Raw genomic sequence first — 17,239 nt, 5'->3', positions numbered from 1 at the left:
GAAGGAAGCATAATGTTTTTCTTATTTGGTTTCGGAATACGAAAGGCTATACGCGTTTCGAGACCCGGAAATGTAGTCAACCACATACTTCTCAGTCAACCACGAGCTAAACGTGGTCTGTCTTGGGAAGCTCGAAAGGGCCAAAAAAGTAGGAGCCGTGCGGGTCAAGGAATAGGCACTGACGAGTGGGAGTTCAGCGTCGAGAGGCTTTCTTCCTTCGGCTTACATTGTGAAAGGAGAGGATCGATCCATGGGATTCGAGATGGTTCAAGAGGAGGCAACATCGTCGATGCGTCCATTTGTCTTCCATGTAACGATCGGTAAGCCAGTCGGTGAAGTTCTACCAGGAGGAGGTGCTCGGCTTTTTCAGCGTCGAGAGGCTTTCTTCCTTCGGCTTCAAAGGCGCTTGGTATGTATGATTACAATTTCTTATAGATTACGATCTCTAATCCGACCAGAAGAGTAAATGGATTCAGGACCGCATGTTAGAGATCAGTGAAACTGACTCGACTCTTCTTCTTCTTCTTCTTCTTCTTCTCAGGCTTGTTCGACTATGGAATTGGCGCTTGGTGCACGCCACCATGTCGCTGTCTATCACCAATCACGAACAACACTCGTTCTGATTCCGACGAATACCATCATACATTGTATGTTACCTCCCATGTGAAGCACAACATTACGAAAGTAGAGAATAAGTGATTGAGATATCCATGTAACCCTCTCAAACCTGCTCGCCCTCCTTGACTAGTTTGTCGAGGAAAAGGAAGTGGCGAAAGCCATAGCACCGGACGAAGGTGGAGACAAAGACAAAGAGGTTGAAGACAGAGAAGAGGGAGATCTAAACTACAACAGCGCGATGAGTGGGGTGGGGGCACAAAACGAAGTGGAAAGCAATGGGAACAAAAAAAATAAGATAATTGGACAATAAATATATTGATGATTGGACAACAAAAAAGATAATAGATTATTTGAGAGGGCAATAAATATTTATTTAATCTAGCAATCAAAGGAACAAGCAAAATATATAGCACTTTTGTTTGATTTAAAAGTATTTTTTATAAATAAAATCCAATCATTAGATTGCTATAAATTGTTTATGAAATTAAAAAAAAAAGAAGGTTCCAATTTTAAACTAGAATTAATTTAGGAATCGAAATCCATTAATCTAGAACCGATTCAGATTTTAAATTTGATAAAATCAAAACCGTTGGTTCCAGAACCTACCGTCACGATTACTAAACCCGGAATCTTTCTTTCGAACCATTGCTCGGATAACCCAATTTGGCTCACCATGAACCCAATCTAATTAAACTAATTGTACCGAACGTAATAAGTTACCCCACTTTGGGCCGAAAGACTTTGCCCAATCAACTTAACCAAGTTTGGCCCACAATAACTGAACCAATCAAATTCCTGACGTGGTGATATATATATATATATATATATATATATATATATATATATATATTCCTCCGTTGGTTCGTCGTTTCCTCCCAGAAAGATCATTTCTTCCCGGCTCTGTTTTTGGCCTCTGAAACCCTAATCCGAAGCAGAATCGTCGATCTCGATGGCAGGGAACGGTCCCATCACGCAAGACTGGGAGCCCATTGTGATCCGCAAGAAGGCGCCCACCGCCGCTGCCAAGAAGGACGAGAAGGCCGTCAACGCCGCCCGACGCAGTGGAGCCGAGATCGAAACTGTCAAGAAGTGTAATCCGTTGATTCATCCTAGGCTTCTTGTTTTCTTTTAGAGATCTGATCTATGTTTTTTTTATTGGGTTCTTTGATCCCTTTTGTTTTTTTGGGTTTTGCAGCTACCGCTGGTACGAACAAGGCCGCTTCTAGCAGCACTTCTCTGAATACGAGGAAGCTCGACGAGGAGACTGAGAATCTTACTCGTGAGTAGTATATTTCTATTTAGTATTTAGGTTTTGATTTGATCCTAACTATACAGATTAGGATATTTTCTATATGCAATTGTGTTTTGCTTGTAAATACCCCAAGTCCTGTTCATGTCATGGATTATCTTTCTTCGAAATAGGCGTTTCTTTTACTTACTAAGTTGATTTTTGGCTTGTAATATCTTTTAATATGTTCATGTTATTCTATTTACATTTATGTTTGATTGCAAATGTACAACTTAGGATCTTTGTCTATAGACATTTAAATTTGATTGTATATTTGTAAAATTTGTTCATGTCATGGATCAAGACCAATACATAAAGAACCTATCAAGAAGATGCCATGTATTTTATTTCTTTTTAATTATTGAATTTTTTTGTTTCCTCATTTCTCATATGATGTTTGAGTGCTCAATGAATGATGTATATATATTCCTATATCTCGGCTCATCCTAGAAGCACCTGAACAGTTGCAGTTGCTTGCTTCTTTAAATATGCCTAAGAGAAATTTTATGTTGCCAGCATATATAACTTTTTTTTGGTCATGCTGTATATTTTCTTCTGGAAGAAAAGTCATATACTTCTATGTCGGTGGAACACTTAATGATATTTTTGAGTCTTTTAGGGAAAGGTGATTTGCCTTTTTTATTTGTGTGAAAATATCCATTTCGCAAAGGGTCTAGTCCTAGACTTTGGATAATGAAGTTAGAATATTCCTATGGGTGTAACACAACTCAAAAGTATCTTGCCAAAGAAATTCTCTTCTAAAATTAAATTTCTTAACTTTCAAATACTTGCAAAAGTTTACTTCGATCAGCAAGGGAACATGAAGAAAAAAGACACATTTAATCACTTTGCATCTCAGTCCTAGCCATTTTCTGCCAGTATTAGCATTAGTTCCTCATATTTGCAGGTATCACTTTTGTTTATATTTATATTTATTATTATTATTGTTTTTGGAGGAGGGGGTAGGGGAGTGGGAGCATTAATAATTAATGTGGTCTTGAAGATGATCTATCAACTGAGAAAATTAACCTGAAGTAAGCATTAAATCGATCATATTGAATGCTTATTCTGATGTAAATGGGCAGATTCAAATATTTTTAAATGGTCGTGTTGTGGTGCCTATTCCATAATTGATCTAGTCTGGTCCAATTATATTACTGAATTCAAATATATTTAAGCTTGACAATACTTGTTTTTCTTCCTTCAAAAAATGGAAGAGAAGCAATAATTAAGTCTCATTTATGTTATTACTAGTTGCCACATTGTAGTTGGTCTTATCAATTAGGTTTGGCAGAGTTTGGCTTGGGGGGCTTTAGCAGCTGGGGTTTTATTCATGTCATCTTTATATATGATCCAAGCTGCAATGATCTATCTGCATTGACTTCTTCGATAGTAATTTATTCAGTTCTTGATATTGCACAATTATTTTGCTGGTTAAGTATTCTACCTTCTCTTGTTATGACATAACCCTCATATTTATTCTTTCATCTATTTCACAAGATGAGCGAGTGTCAAGCGAACTGAAGAAGAACATTATGCAAGCTCGACTGGGTAAGAAGTTAACCCAGGCTCAACTTGGACAGGTAACTTGTCTTGCAGTTGGATTGTTGGTCAAGTTTATTGCAAATTACATCTAAGACATCCATAATGCCTCAGCTAATTAATGAGAAGCCCCAAGTGATCCAAGAATATGAGTCAGGAAAGGCTATTCCAAATCAACAGATAATTACCAAACTAGAAAGGGTGCTTGGAGTGAAGCTTCGAGGTAAAAAGTAGTAGACACCCAGCATTTGCCTGCCTATGACGAGTCTCGGTTAACAGTGCTAGGGTGTTGTGTGTTTCAGTACTTTTGTCTGGTACATGCATGTGTGTGTGTGTGTATGCTTTGCAACTGATGTGTTTGTTTCCGAAGTTGTTATGTCCGACTTCCTATTTCTTTGGCATCGATGGAACATATAATGTAGCATGTTTTCGGTTATTTTAGATGTTTAATGTGTTTGGATGCCCCATATAAGGAACGAATGGTCCATGGAATCACCCAGATATGTTGCATATTCCTTCAATTAAGTTGCACTCGTCCATTATGTTTCATGTTCTTTTCCTGAAAAATAAAAAAAATTAGAAAATTTGATGTAACAAAAATCATCTGCTACACCTGTTTATGTATGTTGCATTAAAGAACTCGAAACTTTTGCACCTTTGGGAAGTAGAAAGTTTGTAGTCCAAGAATTCTGAAAACAATTGAATCGGCTTGGCGACAATTGTTATATTATTCCATCTGGTGACTTAGATACATTTGATTGCCAATTGTGATGGTTCCATCTTTAGGTATTGGACGGCCAAATGATTCGTCCTGGAAATGGGACGAATAATTTGTCCAACGTTCTGTTTTATGTTTCCAGAATTCAACGTCAGCGTCAAACCACCAGTACCAGTAGTTGGGTTTGCAATGCATTAAGGTACATTTTACATTCGTACTCCAATATTTTTGTCCAGTATTTGATGTTCGGATCTGCCATATTTTACATTCGGGAAAAAAGGTTTCACAAGTTGGCAGAAGAAAAGGGGTGATAGTTACGACGAAAGATGAAGAAATAAGCCACTCCAACGAGAAAAGGGGTGATAGTTTACAATCAAAAATTTTAAAATATAAAATATAAAATTTTTTATTATTTCATAATTTATAAAAAGTTTTAGATAATAATGATTTTATGAGAATTTTGTTCATGACATAGTATGTTGTGTTAACGACAATTGTCATCTCTTATAAATTTTTATTTTTTATTTTCAATAATTTTATTTTGTTATAAATTTCTTAAAGTGAAAAATTATGATCATATCCATTTGAATAACAATATTTTTTAAAATCATGATTTTTAAATTCATCAATTGACCATCACGATCGTTACGAATACAATAAATTATAAAAATTTTATTTTAAATTTATTTATAAAATTTTATAAAATATTTAAAATAATCATTTTTATACGTCAAGAAATATGTTCAAGTATATCTACTATAATCATTAATAATTATAAAAATATATTTACTATCTTTTAGACTTGTGATATTGTCCAAATAAATCCATATGAATTTAGAGGTACTTACTTCATTTTTAGGTTTAAAGTTACTCTTTATTTATTTATTTAACATATATCACAAATTTTATCTTTGATAAATTTAATTATAGTAATTTGTGAGATCAATTTCATATTTGCATAATCTAATCTTCTATGTCAAAGTCAAGCATCATCGTTAAACTGAAAAATATGTTTCATATGGAAATCATCGAGATCAATAGTATACACATTATTTTTATATTGTATCTCTATAATGCAAGCATTAGATTCAAATTTAATATTATATCTCTTATCATACAATTGACTAATATTTAGTAAGTTCTGTAATATTTAGTAAGTTGTGTTTTAAACAATCTGCTAACAAAACATCTTTAATCAAAAGATTTAATTTGTTACTTTTTTTTTATCGATAATTTTTCTTTTATTGTCTCCGAAGGTGACATATCCTTCACCTTGACTAGTGAGATTTGATAAATATGTTGGATCTCTGGTTACCTTAAGCATCTACTATCAAAATATCATTTCTTGCTCTAGCTTTTGATTGAAGACATATCTACAAGAAAGGGGTTGCTTTAAGTAACTTTGGGTCATTCATTGTTAGATCTATTTTTCCATTTATGGTTCGGAACTCAAACTAATTTATGAAAGCTATATTTTTTAAATGAATATGTATAAACATATCTTTCATAAAAATTATACTTAACTTTAGGGGAAACATGTAATGTGAGTTTTTTTACAAATGTAATTGGTTTTTGTTGAGTGTTACTATTCACAAAAATCATATTTAATAATTTATTTTTAATTTTTAATTTTTTTAATATTTGTTGTAATAATATATTTTTCTTTTTGAATGAGTCTAACTCTTCACGTTTAGTACAATATGTTAATAAGCAATTGTCATACTCATTTTTCAATTTATCAAGTTTATGAGAGAGAAATACATGATCCTTTTTTAATAATGTATATTTTTTACCATTGTTTTGAGTTAATCATATTTCATAAAATACATCAAATAATTCATTATAAAATAAAGTAATTCATAACAAATAATTATATTTTTTTAAAATTTAATTTAATTTTAGGATTCTTATCTTACAAAATTTTTTTATTTCTTTTCATAAATATTTTAATTTTTTTTAAAAGAATGTTATTGATGGAAATAAAATAGAAAGAAAAGAATGTTATTTCTTGGTTGTTGTTGAGGTTATTATCACGGGAGATCTTGACTGTTGTTAAGGTTGTTATCACGAGAGATCTTGATTGTGATCAGTTACGTCAGTTATGTAAATTATTTTATAGGTTATTAATGATCCTAAAGTACTCCCGAAATATCCCTTTCTTTCGGGTTCAGAGCAGACTATTCCAGTTTTCGTCTTTCACTTCGTCCTTTAGTTCCCGGATAGTAGATTGTTCTAGCAACAAGAAACATTGCAATCAATGTATGGAGGTTGGTGATCCATTGCTCATTTTGTTCATTGCATTATCATATGTACAAATGAACAACAAACGATCTCCCAATCTTTTTCTCCCTCCAATTCTCTTTCTAATCCAACAAAACTTGGTAGCAGTATATGAAGCATCTACAAGTTAGACGATGGCCCGCATTAGAGAGGGTTTTCTCGCTCTTCTTGATCCTTATTGTATGTGCTTACGCCCACTTGCTCAGTTCAAGCGACGCAAACCGGCATCGCCCCGAGATCACCCGATTGAGTTGCTGCACCGACCGAGCCGAGCTGATCTCCTCTGCTCCCTGGTACTATAACCTCCACATCTTTCTTCCTCTCTGATGTCTTGCTTGCACCTACATGCATTAACATGCGGGAGCGCTTGTAGAATAAAGATCCCGTACCCGTCGCAGTGGGGTGCGCTGGCACTTACGTAACGAAAGCCTTTTACAGGCTCGTCTCATGTTGACAATACCACCCATCCTCGTTCTCCCTCTCGCCTCTGCTTCTTTTAGCCTTTGGGAACTTGTCCTATTTGGATATCCTGATACTGATCCTTGACTACTCCAAACAATTCCCAAGCTTCTGATGTGGATATTACTTTTATTTTTGCAAATTACACATATGAACCTTTCTTAGTGCTTCCTAATTGTAGTTCCATCCCAAATGCAGTTTGATCTCTCACTGCGAAGGCCAATGTAGGGGACAATTCTTTACCTTGGTGTTCGGTGTCCTAAGACAAGACCAGTATTGCAGAACAGAATAATGATATGGTTATTCTTCTCAACAAAAACACAAGAATTATTAGCTCATTGTTTTTCCGAACTTGTAAATCTTATGATTTGAAGTCTCCAGTTTCAAGCTTACAAATCAGAGTTTCTGTGATGATACAAAACCATTTCAATCATTGAAAAGAAACCAAAAGAAGAATCATAAATCAGACAAACCATACAAAGAAGAACTCAGCCTAACTGTGCATTTGTGATTGAGATTATATCCATTACCAGATCAAACAATCTGAAACCCACGCTGAATCACACATTTGCAACTTCCTTTGTCCTACTGTACTGTGTCTGTGATCTCCTCTCTCTGCCGGCAAACCACTGCACTGTCCGCCTCGCAATCGGCAGCCAAATCCTCCTCAGCTTCTCATCTTTCGCCCCTGCGCATCCACTGCTTCCTGCATCCCTTATCATCCTGAATCTGGGGAGGTTAGTGATCTCCGACATCGATCTTTCCCCTGACGAGAGCACATCTCTCGAGTCAGCACAAGAATTGCTTGGCATGGCAACTGAGTTGCTGCTGTTGATTCGTCTGGCTTTGTTCTCGAGCAATCTCTTCTTCTCCATCTCCTTCTTAATCTTCAGAATCTTCTCATTCGTTGCGATCTTCCCTTCTGCGCTCTCTCCAGCTATTGCATCTCCAAAAGGCTCCATGTTGGCGTCCGGATCGGTGAATCTTTTGCTGGACACCATGTCCAACATGTCGGCACTCAGCGACAGCAAATCCGACGCGTTCACGTCGCTCCACCGGCGCTTGAACATGACGTCGGAGACTATGATCTTGTGCTTGAATCTGTGGAAGGGTTGAGCATCGTTGGTGCCTTCTTCCAGCGACCTGAGATCTTCCTTCTCCTTGGTGCTCCTGCTGATCTTCCTGAAGCTGCTTCCTATGCTGAATCTTGATGAGCAGCGGTGGTCGCCGTCGTCGAAGCGTTGTCTCTCCATGAACAGCTCGAGGTCGGGGAGGCCGTCCTCATGGCGGTCGGAGGAGAACAGGAAGCGGGAGCTGGTGGAGCACTTGAAGAGCTCGGCGTCCTCCGCGTCGACCTTGCATCGGCACAGCGGGCACGTGGAGTGAGCCTCGAGCCAGCGGTCAACGCAGTCGACATGGAACGCGTGTTTGCACCGCGGCAGCAGGCGGAGGACGTCCGCGTCTCCGAACCTCGACAGGCAGACGGCGCACTCGAGGCCGTCCCGGGCTCCGCGCAGCGTCGAGAACCGGAATAAGGGAAGCGACTCGACGGCGGCCTTGTCTATGCCGGAGAACCGATGCTGAGGGAGGAGGAACTCGCCATGGCCGGCGGACGCCGTGCGGAAGAACTCCGAGGCCGCAGAGTGGCAAAACTTGGCATATACAAGCAGGAGGAAGGTGACCGATAACATGATGGCGAAGATTCCGATAACCACCGCCACCCCAGGCCGGAAGGAGATGGTGACGTCCGGCTGCGACCATGTGTTGGCATCCGACGGCTGTGCGGCGACGAAGGCGGCCGGGACAGATACCAGGAGGAACACGAGATCCAAGGAAAGAAGGAGAGGCATAGCATGAGAATAAGGATGTGTGGGGAGCATGTTGGTCTTTCCTATGTTGTGTTGTGTAGGAAGATTTTTGGCCTCTTCCCTCATTTTTGTATTGGATTTGGTGGGAATGAGATCAGTAGTGGCTATTAAATTGTTATCATCGAAGACTAAAGAAAAGGAAGGAATCAAACCATATGCATGACTATTAAATTGTTATTCTAATAAGAAGAAAACAGAGATTCTTAGTTGGCAATCAAATGAAAGAAATAAAAGATAGCAGGTGCATAAAACTATACATGATGATTAAGAGATTATCAAGAAATAATCACAGTTTAGGAGGGGTGACATGATTGAAGGAGAGATTTAAGAAAGAGAAGGATTGATGGTGGAGAGAAGAAAGCAAACCAGAATGCTTTTTGTGTGCTTCAGCTTAGATGTGTTATTGTTGTTAAGAGGAAGACAGATTGATGGTGGAGAGAAGAATGCAAACCAGAATGCTTTTTGTGTGCTTCTGCTTAGATGTGTTATTGTTGTTAGAGGAAGACTTGGATATGTTAGAGGAAGACTTAGAGATGTGAATAGGTTGCTTCCTGTGGAGATACTTTATAATTCTGCAACAGCAGAAACTTAATTAGCATTCACTTTGTCAACCTAACCAGTGGAATTGGCAAGCACAAAGTAGCTGCTGGTCCGGAAGAATGCTAGCTTGATTGCATTAGTTTGATAATCCTGTAACCTATTCACCTCATAAACTAGTTGAAGTGCCTCACCATAAGATATTTCTGGATCCGCAAAGCGTGGGCACAAGTTTCAGAAGATGAACTACATGAATAGGTGCCCATTTGACTTCTGGAACTGGTGGAGCTCATGAATCTCAATGCTCCAAGCAGCCTTCAATTTTCTATTTCGTCGTTACTCGTAGAGTTTGGAGTTCTACCTTTGATTGCATAATATTGCAGGATATTTAATCTTAGCCAATAGGTTGAAACCTTTCCTCGATGATTTGATGCATCATTCATTTATGTCTAATAGAAATATTTATGATGATGAAGTGGCACATATCATATCCAATTCTCATAGTAGAATGAATGTTTGGCCCTGTGGATATATCTAAAGCTTAAAACTTAAAGCTTATGATAGAATAGATTGGTCGGTCAACACTCTTATCAATATTAATTTTTTTAATATTGTTTCTTTGTCTTTTTCTTGCTTGATTAATAGAGTTGAATATAATTGGTTTAGGAGTCAATGTGGCATTAGGTAAGGGGATTCTATATCCTCATACTCGTTTGTTCTTGTGCAGCATAATCTTAGTAACCTATTTATTCTTGTGCAGCTCATGAATAACATCCAGTGTGGTGTGGTGTGGTGTGGTGTGCTTTCAAAAGAAATATAGGTTTAGATGACAAAATAAATATTGTCAATGTTGATTGTGCTACCACTGATAGACTGTTTCGACTGTGAATGTTTATAGGTTCGGTGTACAGAGTGTGATGGATCATTTAATGGTGAATTATGTAATGCAGGGGTTGGCTACTTTGTCAACGCTGCAGAGGGCGACTGGTAGCTGCGAGGTGTGTCGATCGCTATGTGGATCGTCTGGCCCAAGCAACAAGGAATGAGCTTATTATGTCTTTGTTTTGCTTTGGATAATAAAATTATCAGTGTGATGGGTTTGGAGGCACTGTTTATGAGGCTGCAGAAACCAACATGGCACTTCAAATCTTGACATGGCTTTCGGAGGAAGGCACAGAACATGTCGGGAACCTGTGAATCTCGTAACAAATGATGCAGAATAGGCTTAGGTGGCGTTCGGCGAGGGATCGGCCCGCGTCATCGGAAGGAACCGAAAAGTTCTCTTCTTGGCTCCTCCATTTCCTCTGGCGCTTCTGGGGATGGGATTTGAGGTGCTGTAGTATGTTACCTGGCTTGGAATTTTTTTTTTTTTTTGCATTTGATGTTCTTGATCCGTTTGGGGAGGTGATGGCTTTTGGGTTCTCTTCCTTCTGGAGATGTTGCCGCTGTTTTCTTATGGGATTTCCGAAGAGAATCGTCTTCTTGGGATTGGCTTTGTTTCTGTGGAGAATTTAAGGTTCGTATCTGTTCCCGTTTCGCCTGTTTGAAGTTTTATGGATAAAAGATAGATTTTTTTTTCCCCTTTCCGGGATAGATCAGCATGTTTGTGTGGGGAATTCGAGATTCATGCCGAATTCATGCTTCCGATAGCGCAGTGATGTGTCCTTCTTTTTGGGTAAAAAGAAGTTCATTTCCTTTTTTTACTTCTGCTGGTTATGTTGGTTTTCTGCTAATTATTACCTTTGTTATGTCACAAAAGAGAAAAGAGAGCTTATTATAGATGATTTAGAATTTAGTTGGTTCGGCTGATAGTTTCTGAACTGAGGGTAACACTCATGCTGTTTTCTGTTGAAGAAAGGCCATTTTGCTCAATTCTGAATGATATTGCTATCCTTGAAGTTTACTCTTTTCTTCTTCTCATATGCAGGCTACTGGGTATCATCGAAACTGCTTCTTTCTGCTGAGCAAATCTTCTTTTGCAGTTCCTAGCACATTAAAGAACTTTTCTTAGAAATTATTGGTAACATGCTACTAGATTATGAGGCTTTAACAAGATTAAAGTTTGCTCCCTATGGTGTCATTCCTTTAATGTTCAACATACGTTTCATGCTAGGAAGTGTTAATCATACATGTGTGGGACAGGATTGTCTTGTTACCCAAAGATTGGCTGTGTCTTTAAAGTAATGTCTTACTAGGTTGCAAGAGATTGCATCCCTCGTTGATTAAAGAGGGTGGGATGATTAGCTTTCCTCGACTTTTGCTTTCTGGCTCAGAAATGATTTTGATGCTAAAATATATCAAAATAACTTGCCACAGGTATCTAAAACAATGGATGTACCTGTTATTGACTCAGACAGTGAGATCTTCAGTGAAATCAGTGATGGCGAAGACATAGACGGCAGTGAATCTACATATGGTGGACATGCTCAGAACATCCTGTCAAGTCTTGATGAGAGCATTGGAAAAATTGATGACAGATCCCTCAGGCCAGTTAGGTCAGGTTATGGATGTTGTTATATGGTTGTAGAACTGGAGAGAGTTTCTGGTGGGGTAATTAACTGACATAGACAGCAAGAAACTCACTAGATTCAAATCCTTTGCATCCTGGGACTATGTAGTTCATGGCCTGTGGCTTGGAAGGGTGGACAGGGTCTCTGATGTGGTTAATGTTCTCGTTGATGATGGGGAAGAGTATGAAATATTGGTCAGGGATTCTGAAATTTTGGTTCCTGTTTCTCCAAGATATGAAGATACACTGTTTCAGTATTATCCAGGACAATGTGTCAAGGTCAATCATCAACATGTTTCTGGATTTGCATCGTGGTTTTGTGGAATAAGGGAAATCGAGATGAAGGTACTATCATCCATGTTGAAGTAGGGTTTGTATATGTTAGTTGGATATCTTCTGTGATTATTGGACAGGGCATCCTTTCATCACCTCCTCCTCATTTCCAATCTCCAAGGGGCCTTGCTTTGTTGTCATATTTTTCATATACTAATTGGCAAATAGGTGATTGGTGTAAACTTTTAGCTGATTTCTTGGATGGTCTGCATAAAACTGCTGAAAATAAACTGCCTTCTGCAAATAGCACCCATCTGTTCTACCGAAATGCAGAAGGATTCAGGAATGAGAAGTCAAGAGATGTATATGATCACAAAAACCAAGAGCAAGGTTGATGTCTTGTGGCAAAATAGTGAAAGGTCATTTGGCTTAGATCCACAAAGTTTGTCTCCTGTGAGTGATGTTGGTGATCATGATTTTTGGCCCGAACAGTTTGTCTTGGAGAAGGTGACATGAGAAGATGTATGTGCTCCAAGGATCCAAAGGCTTGGTATCATGAAAAATGTGGATCCGTATGAGCGGACAGTTAAAGTAAAATGGACAGTTCCTAATATTAAAGAAACTGTTGATTTTTCTTGTGAATCCATCGAGGAGACAGTTAGTGTTTTTGAACTGTTTGAGCATCCAAGTTTCTCCTATTGTGTTGGTGATATTGTGCTTAGATATATATCACCTACCGAGAATGTGGAAGTAAATCTTCCTGATATGCAAAGTAATGACCAAGACCCTAGGCGTAATCTAGCTACTCCAGGAAACAACTCTTTTTTTGGAGAAGATGCTATTGGAGAACTCATTGGTGGAAGGGATAGTGACGATTTTCAACATTATTTGTCATGTATAGGTAATGTTATTGGTTACAAGGATAAATGTGTTGAGGTGAGATGGGCTAGTGGTCATGTCTCCAAGGTATGTAATCTACCTACATGCTGCCCAACCTTATTTCTCGCTCTGTAATCCACTTATCTCATCTGTTTTTGGGCACTAACTATTTCAAAGTCATACCAGCTTCTTTTAGTTAGAACTCAGAGTGTTTTTAGTATGATTGTGTCTTGCTCACCAGATTACTATAAGTTGCAAAGTCAAATTTGGTACAGCGAAGAGTGAAGTTTGTTCAAATTATCAACCCTAGCATACTTTCTCCTTTGTTCCATTTTTCTCCTCCCACTTTAATGAGAGTGACTAGCATGCGAGGTTGCATGTGACAGCGAAGAGTGAAGTTTGTTAAAGTTATCAACCCTAGTATACTTTCTCCTTTGTTCCATTTTCTTCCTCCCACTTTAATGAGAGTGACTATCATGCGAGGTTGCATGTGTTGATCATACACCAACATGACATAGACATGGAGGCCTGCCAACATAGGGCAAGCCTGGGGCAGGCCTGTGTTGCCTGACACTGCCCACATTAATCTGTCACAGTTGACATGTGCCATTGGCATATTAGTGACCCAAGGTTGTGCCACAGAATTGAAATCTTAACTCCAAGTTTCTTTTTCAACGCTAGAAACATAGGTTTGTGGTGCAAGGTTCGTATACATTGAAGATTGGGAAGATTTAAGGGCTGTGTTCCGTAACATTTTCTAGAATGACATCTTACTGTCTCTAGGACGTAGATAATCTCACCATTGAGTTGTAGATCTTCATTTCGTGTATTTTCTTTGGTTTTATTTTTCAGACCTTACATCTAATATATTATTGACTTCGTAAAGTTGATGTAGGGCTTTTATGCTTTATTTGCTTTTGTTAGTGAGAGACTAATTACTAACACTTCCAAACATTAAACGACATTATAGTTATTCAGGACATCAACAGTCTCTCCATAACTGTCTTTACGTTTAATGTTTCATCTCTTGTTCTTGTCAGCATATGTGATGGTTTTAGTCAAACAAAATGATTATTCTACATACAATATATGTCAGATCCCACCTTTCGAAATATTTGGACTGGATATGATTCTAAGTCCTGCTTCAATGCCGTGATCTAATGAGGAAACTTTCCCTGCAAATGTTATCAAAGAGACACCTGATCAGCAGAAACTATCAAGTCATAAGAAAAAAAAGGTTTGAACCCCTTTTTTGCATATATACATGTGATCATTTGTGTGTGTGTTTCTTTGTTTCTTTTTATTTCTAAATAAATGCACAACTCTCACAGAGAATTATACTGAACTTTTTAGATTTTGTTTTTTCTAGAATGTTGAAAACAACAGCAATGAAGATTGCACAACAACTGTGTCGAAGTCCATTACTCCTTTGTTTCTATAAGCAACTTTCGGGTTTCTAGCACGTGTTACTAGAAACCTATTTGGTTCTCCGGATTCAACTTTGCTGGGTGACTCAGTTAAATTTTGTTACTTTGGTGACCATAAATACTTAAACCTAAATGTCTTCTGAATCCCAAAATCCTTTTTGTTTTGGCAGAAGCTTGAAGTCTCTCAGTACCAGCTTTTGAAGAAAGAACTTCAATTCAGTTGGGTCTACATGATGAACAGCTGGAAATTTTGAGGCGAGAAACCAGAGAGTTTAAACAGGGTGATGAGCCCATCATTTTACCTGAAGAGGATAAGCCAATAAAATTTAAGCAATTCAATGTTGTTAATGACTTCTCAGATCATCATTTTATCAATGGCATTGGTGATGGTATAATGCTGTCTCAGGTAACAAATTGGTTGATGTAAATCAAACTTGACCATCCTACTAGTGTAGTAATTTTGTATGATTTATCTTAGTTTCATTTCAGGTGAAAAGAGCTTGGTTCAAGAAAGTACAACAAGATTGGAGCTTCCTGAAAAGGGATCTACCAGGTTAACTTTTCATTCTTGATATTCTGTTTCGTCGATAATGCATGTCTGTCCATTCTTTTCATTATTTAATGAATCAGTTGCATACTAGGTTTGCTCTATTGGGATCTCATCATCTTTCATAAAATCAGCCCTTGATGATACTGTGGAAGAAACTTCTCACTCCTCGTATACTGTCTTTTTTTTTTAAATAATTGTACATGTACCTATTATCTTCAAATATTTTAGAACTTCAAAATTTAACATTATGTCTCATTGAATTTGCTTTAATTATATAACCAGGGAGGAATGCAATATAACATACATTTCTCGACATACTGTTTATAGAGTATGAGATGGACTAGAAGTTTACTTTCTATTTTCATTATACATGTCTGACATTAATAACTGTTAGTATGCATGCTGATCATTGTTTCATAATGTGCATGTCCAATTTGCACATCTGCATATACTATCTATGTTAGAGTATCTGAGGAAAGAAGGGAACTTATGAGAGCAGCAATTCTTGGATCACCTGGAACTCCATATCACGATGGTCTATTCTTCTTTGATATTTTCTTTCCTCCAGATTATCCTCATGAACCTGTGAGTATTATATTATTAGTACCTTACCTTTTTTATGCTTAATAATGACCTAAATATTGCATAGATCAAATTGACTTGAACATACATGGGCAAATTCAACTTCAAGCATTCACGATTGATCAGGTACTTGCATTAGTTCGAAATTCCACATTGCTTATAAGACTGTTTAATGAATCAAATATATAATTTGGAAAAATTAGAGGAACATTATTCAGTCTTAAGCGCATAGAATATTTTATGTATTATAAATTTTTGTGCTAAATCTTTGATGGGGCCCTTTGCGGTAAATGAGTAATCATCAATTTCTTGAGCAGGTTGTTCACTATAAATCTGGTGGACTGCGACTAAACCCAAACCTGTATGAATCAGGAAAGGTTTGATTAAGCCTTCAAAATACATGGATGGGGACTGGTATACTGAAGTATGGAATCCTAAGAGTTCCACAGTGCTTCAAGCCCTGATCTCTCTCCAAGCACTTGTTCTGAATGAGAAGCCATATTTCAATGAGGCTGGCTTTGATGAAGAAATTGGAAAAGTTGATGGTGATAGGAACTCCATCACGAGAATGGTTTGCTACAGTCATGCAAATCAATGTTATACATATTACGCAAGCCACCTAAGGTAACCTGGCATCTCCAACATGACTGTACTGCCGACTTGTAGATTTCATCAACAAATAGTGTATCCTTATGCCTGGAAGTTGCCTGCCTCGTTGATTTCTTGCAAATGCAGCATTTTGAGGCACTCGTCGAGGAGCATTTTGCACAAAGGTCACATCATATTCTCAATGTCTGCAAGGCTTATTTGGAAGGTGCACAGGTTGGTCACGCTTGCAAGCATGGAAGGGTTGCCTGCAAAACTTGTTCCACTGGATTCAAAATCATGCTTGGAAAACTTTTCCCAGAACTCATATCTGGCTTCAACCAAAATGGAACTGATTGCAGCCAGTTTCTCAACTAAGCCAAATGAATGATTCAGGTGAACGAACACCTGGAATAATTTGGTATCAGTAGGGGGGGTGGGGGGTGTGTTGATTGGTTAGTGTCCTAAAGGCACTTACTTGTATAGTTGTTCCAATGACTTGTATGATTACAGTAATGTTTATGACACTTGTGGGTGTTTTGATTTCTGTGTCTTTGCACGATTGCTCGCTAGATTTGTGACTGAACCTATTTGCTGAGGTTTGACCCCTGAAGAGCTTTGCTTGAAGACTGCATCATCATCACTTTCTTCTTTCAAGCAATACCTCGTTCATCAAACAACCTGGAGTGTAATTGAGGGCCAAACCTTGACTTCACTCGGTAGCTTAAAGAGTCTCTGTGAGACCATAGAAATCTGTATGCTCGGATAAAAACCTCTTTGCATACCCGAGTCATCAATCTAGTCAGTCTATTGCATGACATCGGTTTCTAACAGTTTCTGACACTGTTACACTTGCTAAACACCGACCGGATTCACTGAGTTCTATATCACCATGGATCTAATATAAGTATTTTAAATGGAATTTGACTATTATATATATATATATATATACATGAAAATATTTCAAAGGAAAGTGCACTAATACACTCACTCCTAATAGTCCAACACCAACACCAACACCAACACCACAGAACAAAAGGAAGGGGAGAGTCCTTCCAAACCTGGAAAGCCGAAACCTTTGTTACTTCGTTTAGGATCCCCTGCAGGTACCATTTCCAATCAAA

At 37.9% G+C, this 17,239-nt stretch overlaps 2 protein-coding genes and 1 pseudogene across 2 annotated transcripts; 2 read left to right on the top strand and 1 right to left on the bottom strand.

Annotated features, from left to right (window-relative positions):
• The first annotated feature begins 1,474 nt into the window (after positions 1 to 1,474).
• LOC135592234 (multiprotein-bridging factor 1a-like) lies at positions 1,475 to 3,889 on the top strand. Its single transcript, XM_065081565.1, has 4 exons — positions 1,475 to 1,709; positions 1,814 to 1,897; positions 3,407 to 3,489; positions 3,563 to 3,889. Exons 1-4 carry the CDS (start codon positions 1,568 to 1,570, stop codon positions 3,680 to 3,682), a joined length of 429 nt encoding a protein of 142 aa, XP_064937637.1. The 5' UTR covers positions 1,475 to 1,567; the 3' UTR covers positions 3,683 to 3,889.
• Positions 3,890 to 6,539: 2,650 nt separating this feature from the next.
• LOC135592233 (E3 ubiquitin-protein ligase ATL42-like) lies at positions 6,540 to 8,854 on the bottom strand. Its single transcript, XM_065081564.1, has one exon. The coding sequence runs from the start codon at positions 8,837 to 8,839 to the stop codon at positions 7,466 to 7,468; it is 1,374 nt and encodes a 457-aa protein (XP_064937636.1). The 5' UTR covers positions 8,840 to 8,854; the 3' UTR covers positions 6,540 to 7,465.
• Positions 8,855 to 10,113: 1,259 nt separating this feature from the next.
• On the top strand, positions 10,114 to 16,662 carry LOC135594454 (probable ubiquitin-conjugating enzyme E2 24; annotated as a pseudogene).
• The last annotated feature ends 577 nt before the right edge of the window (positions 16,663 to 17,239 follow it).

This window comes from Musa acuminata, chromosome BXJ1-9 (assembly GCF_036884655.1).
Source record: "Musa acuminata AAA Group cultivar baxijiao chromosome BXJ1-9, Cavendish_Baxijiao_AAA, whole genome shotgun sequence".
Lineage (NCBI taxonomy): Eukaryota > Viridiplantae > Streptophyta > Magnoliopsida > Zingiberales > Musaceae > Musa > Musa acuminata.
The sequence above is the reverse complement of the archived record's forward strand: the minus strand, read 5'-3'. Positions and strand labels throughout refer to the sequence as shown.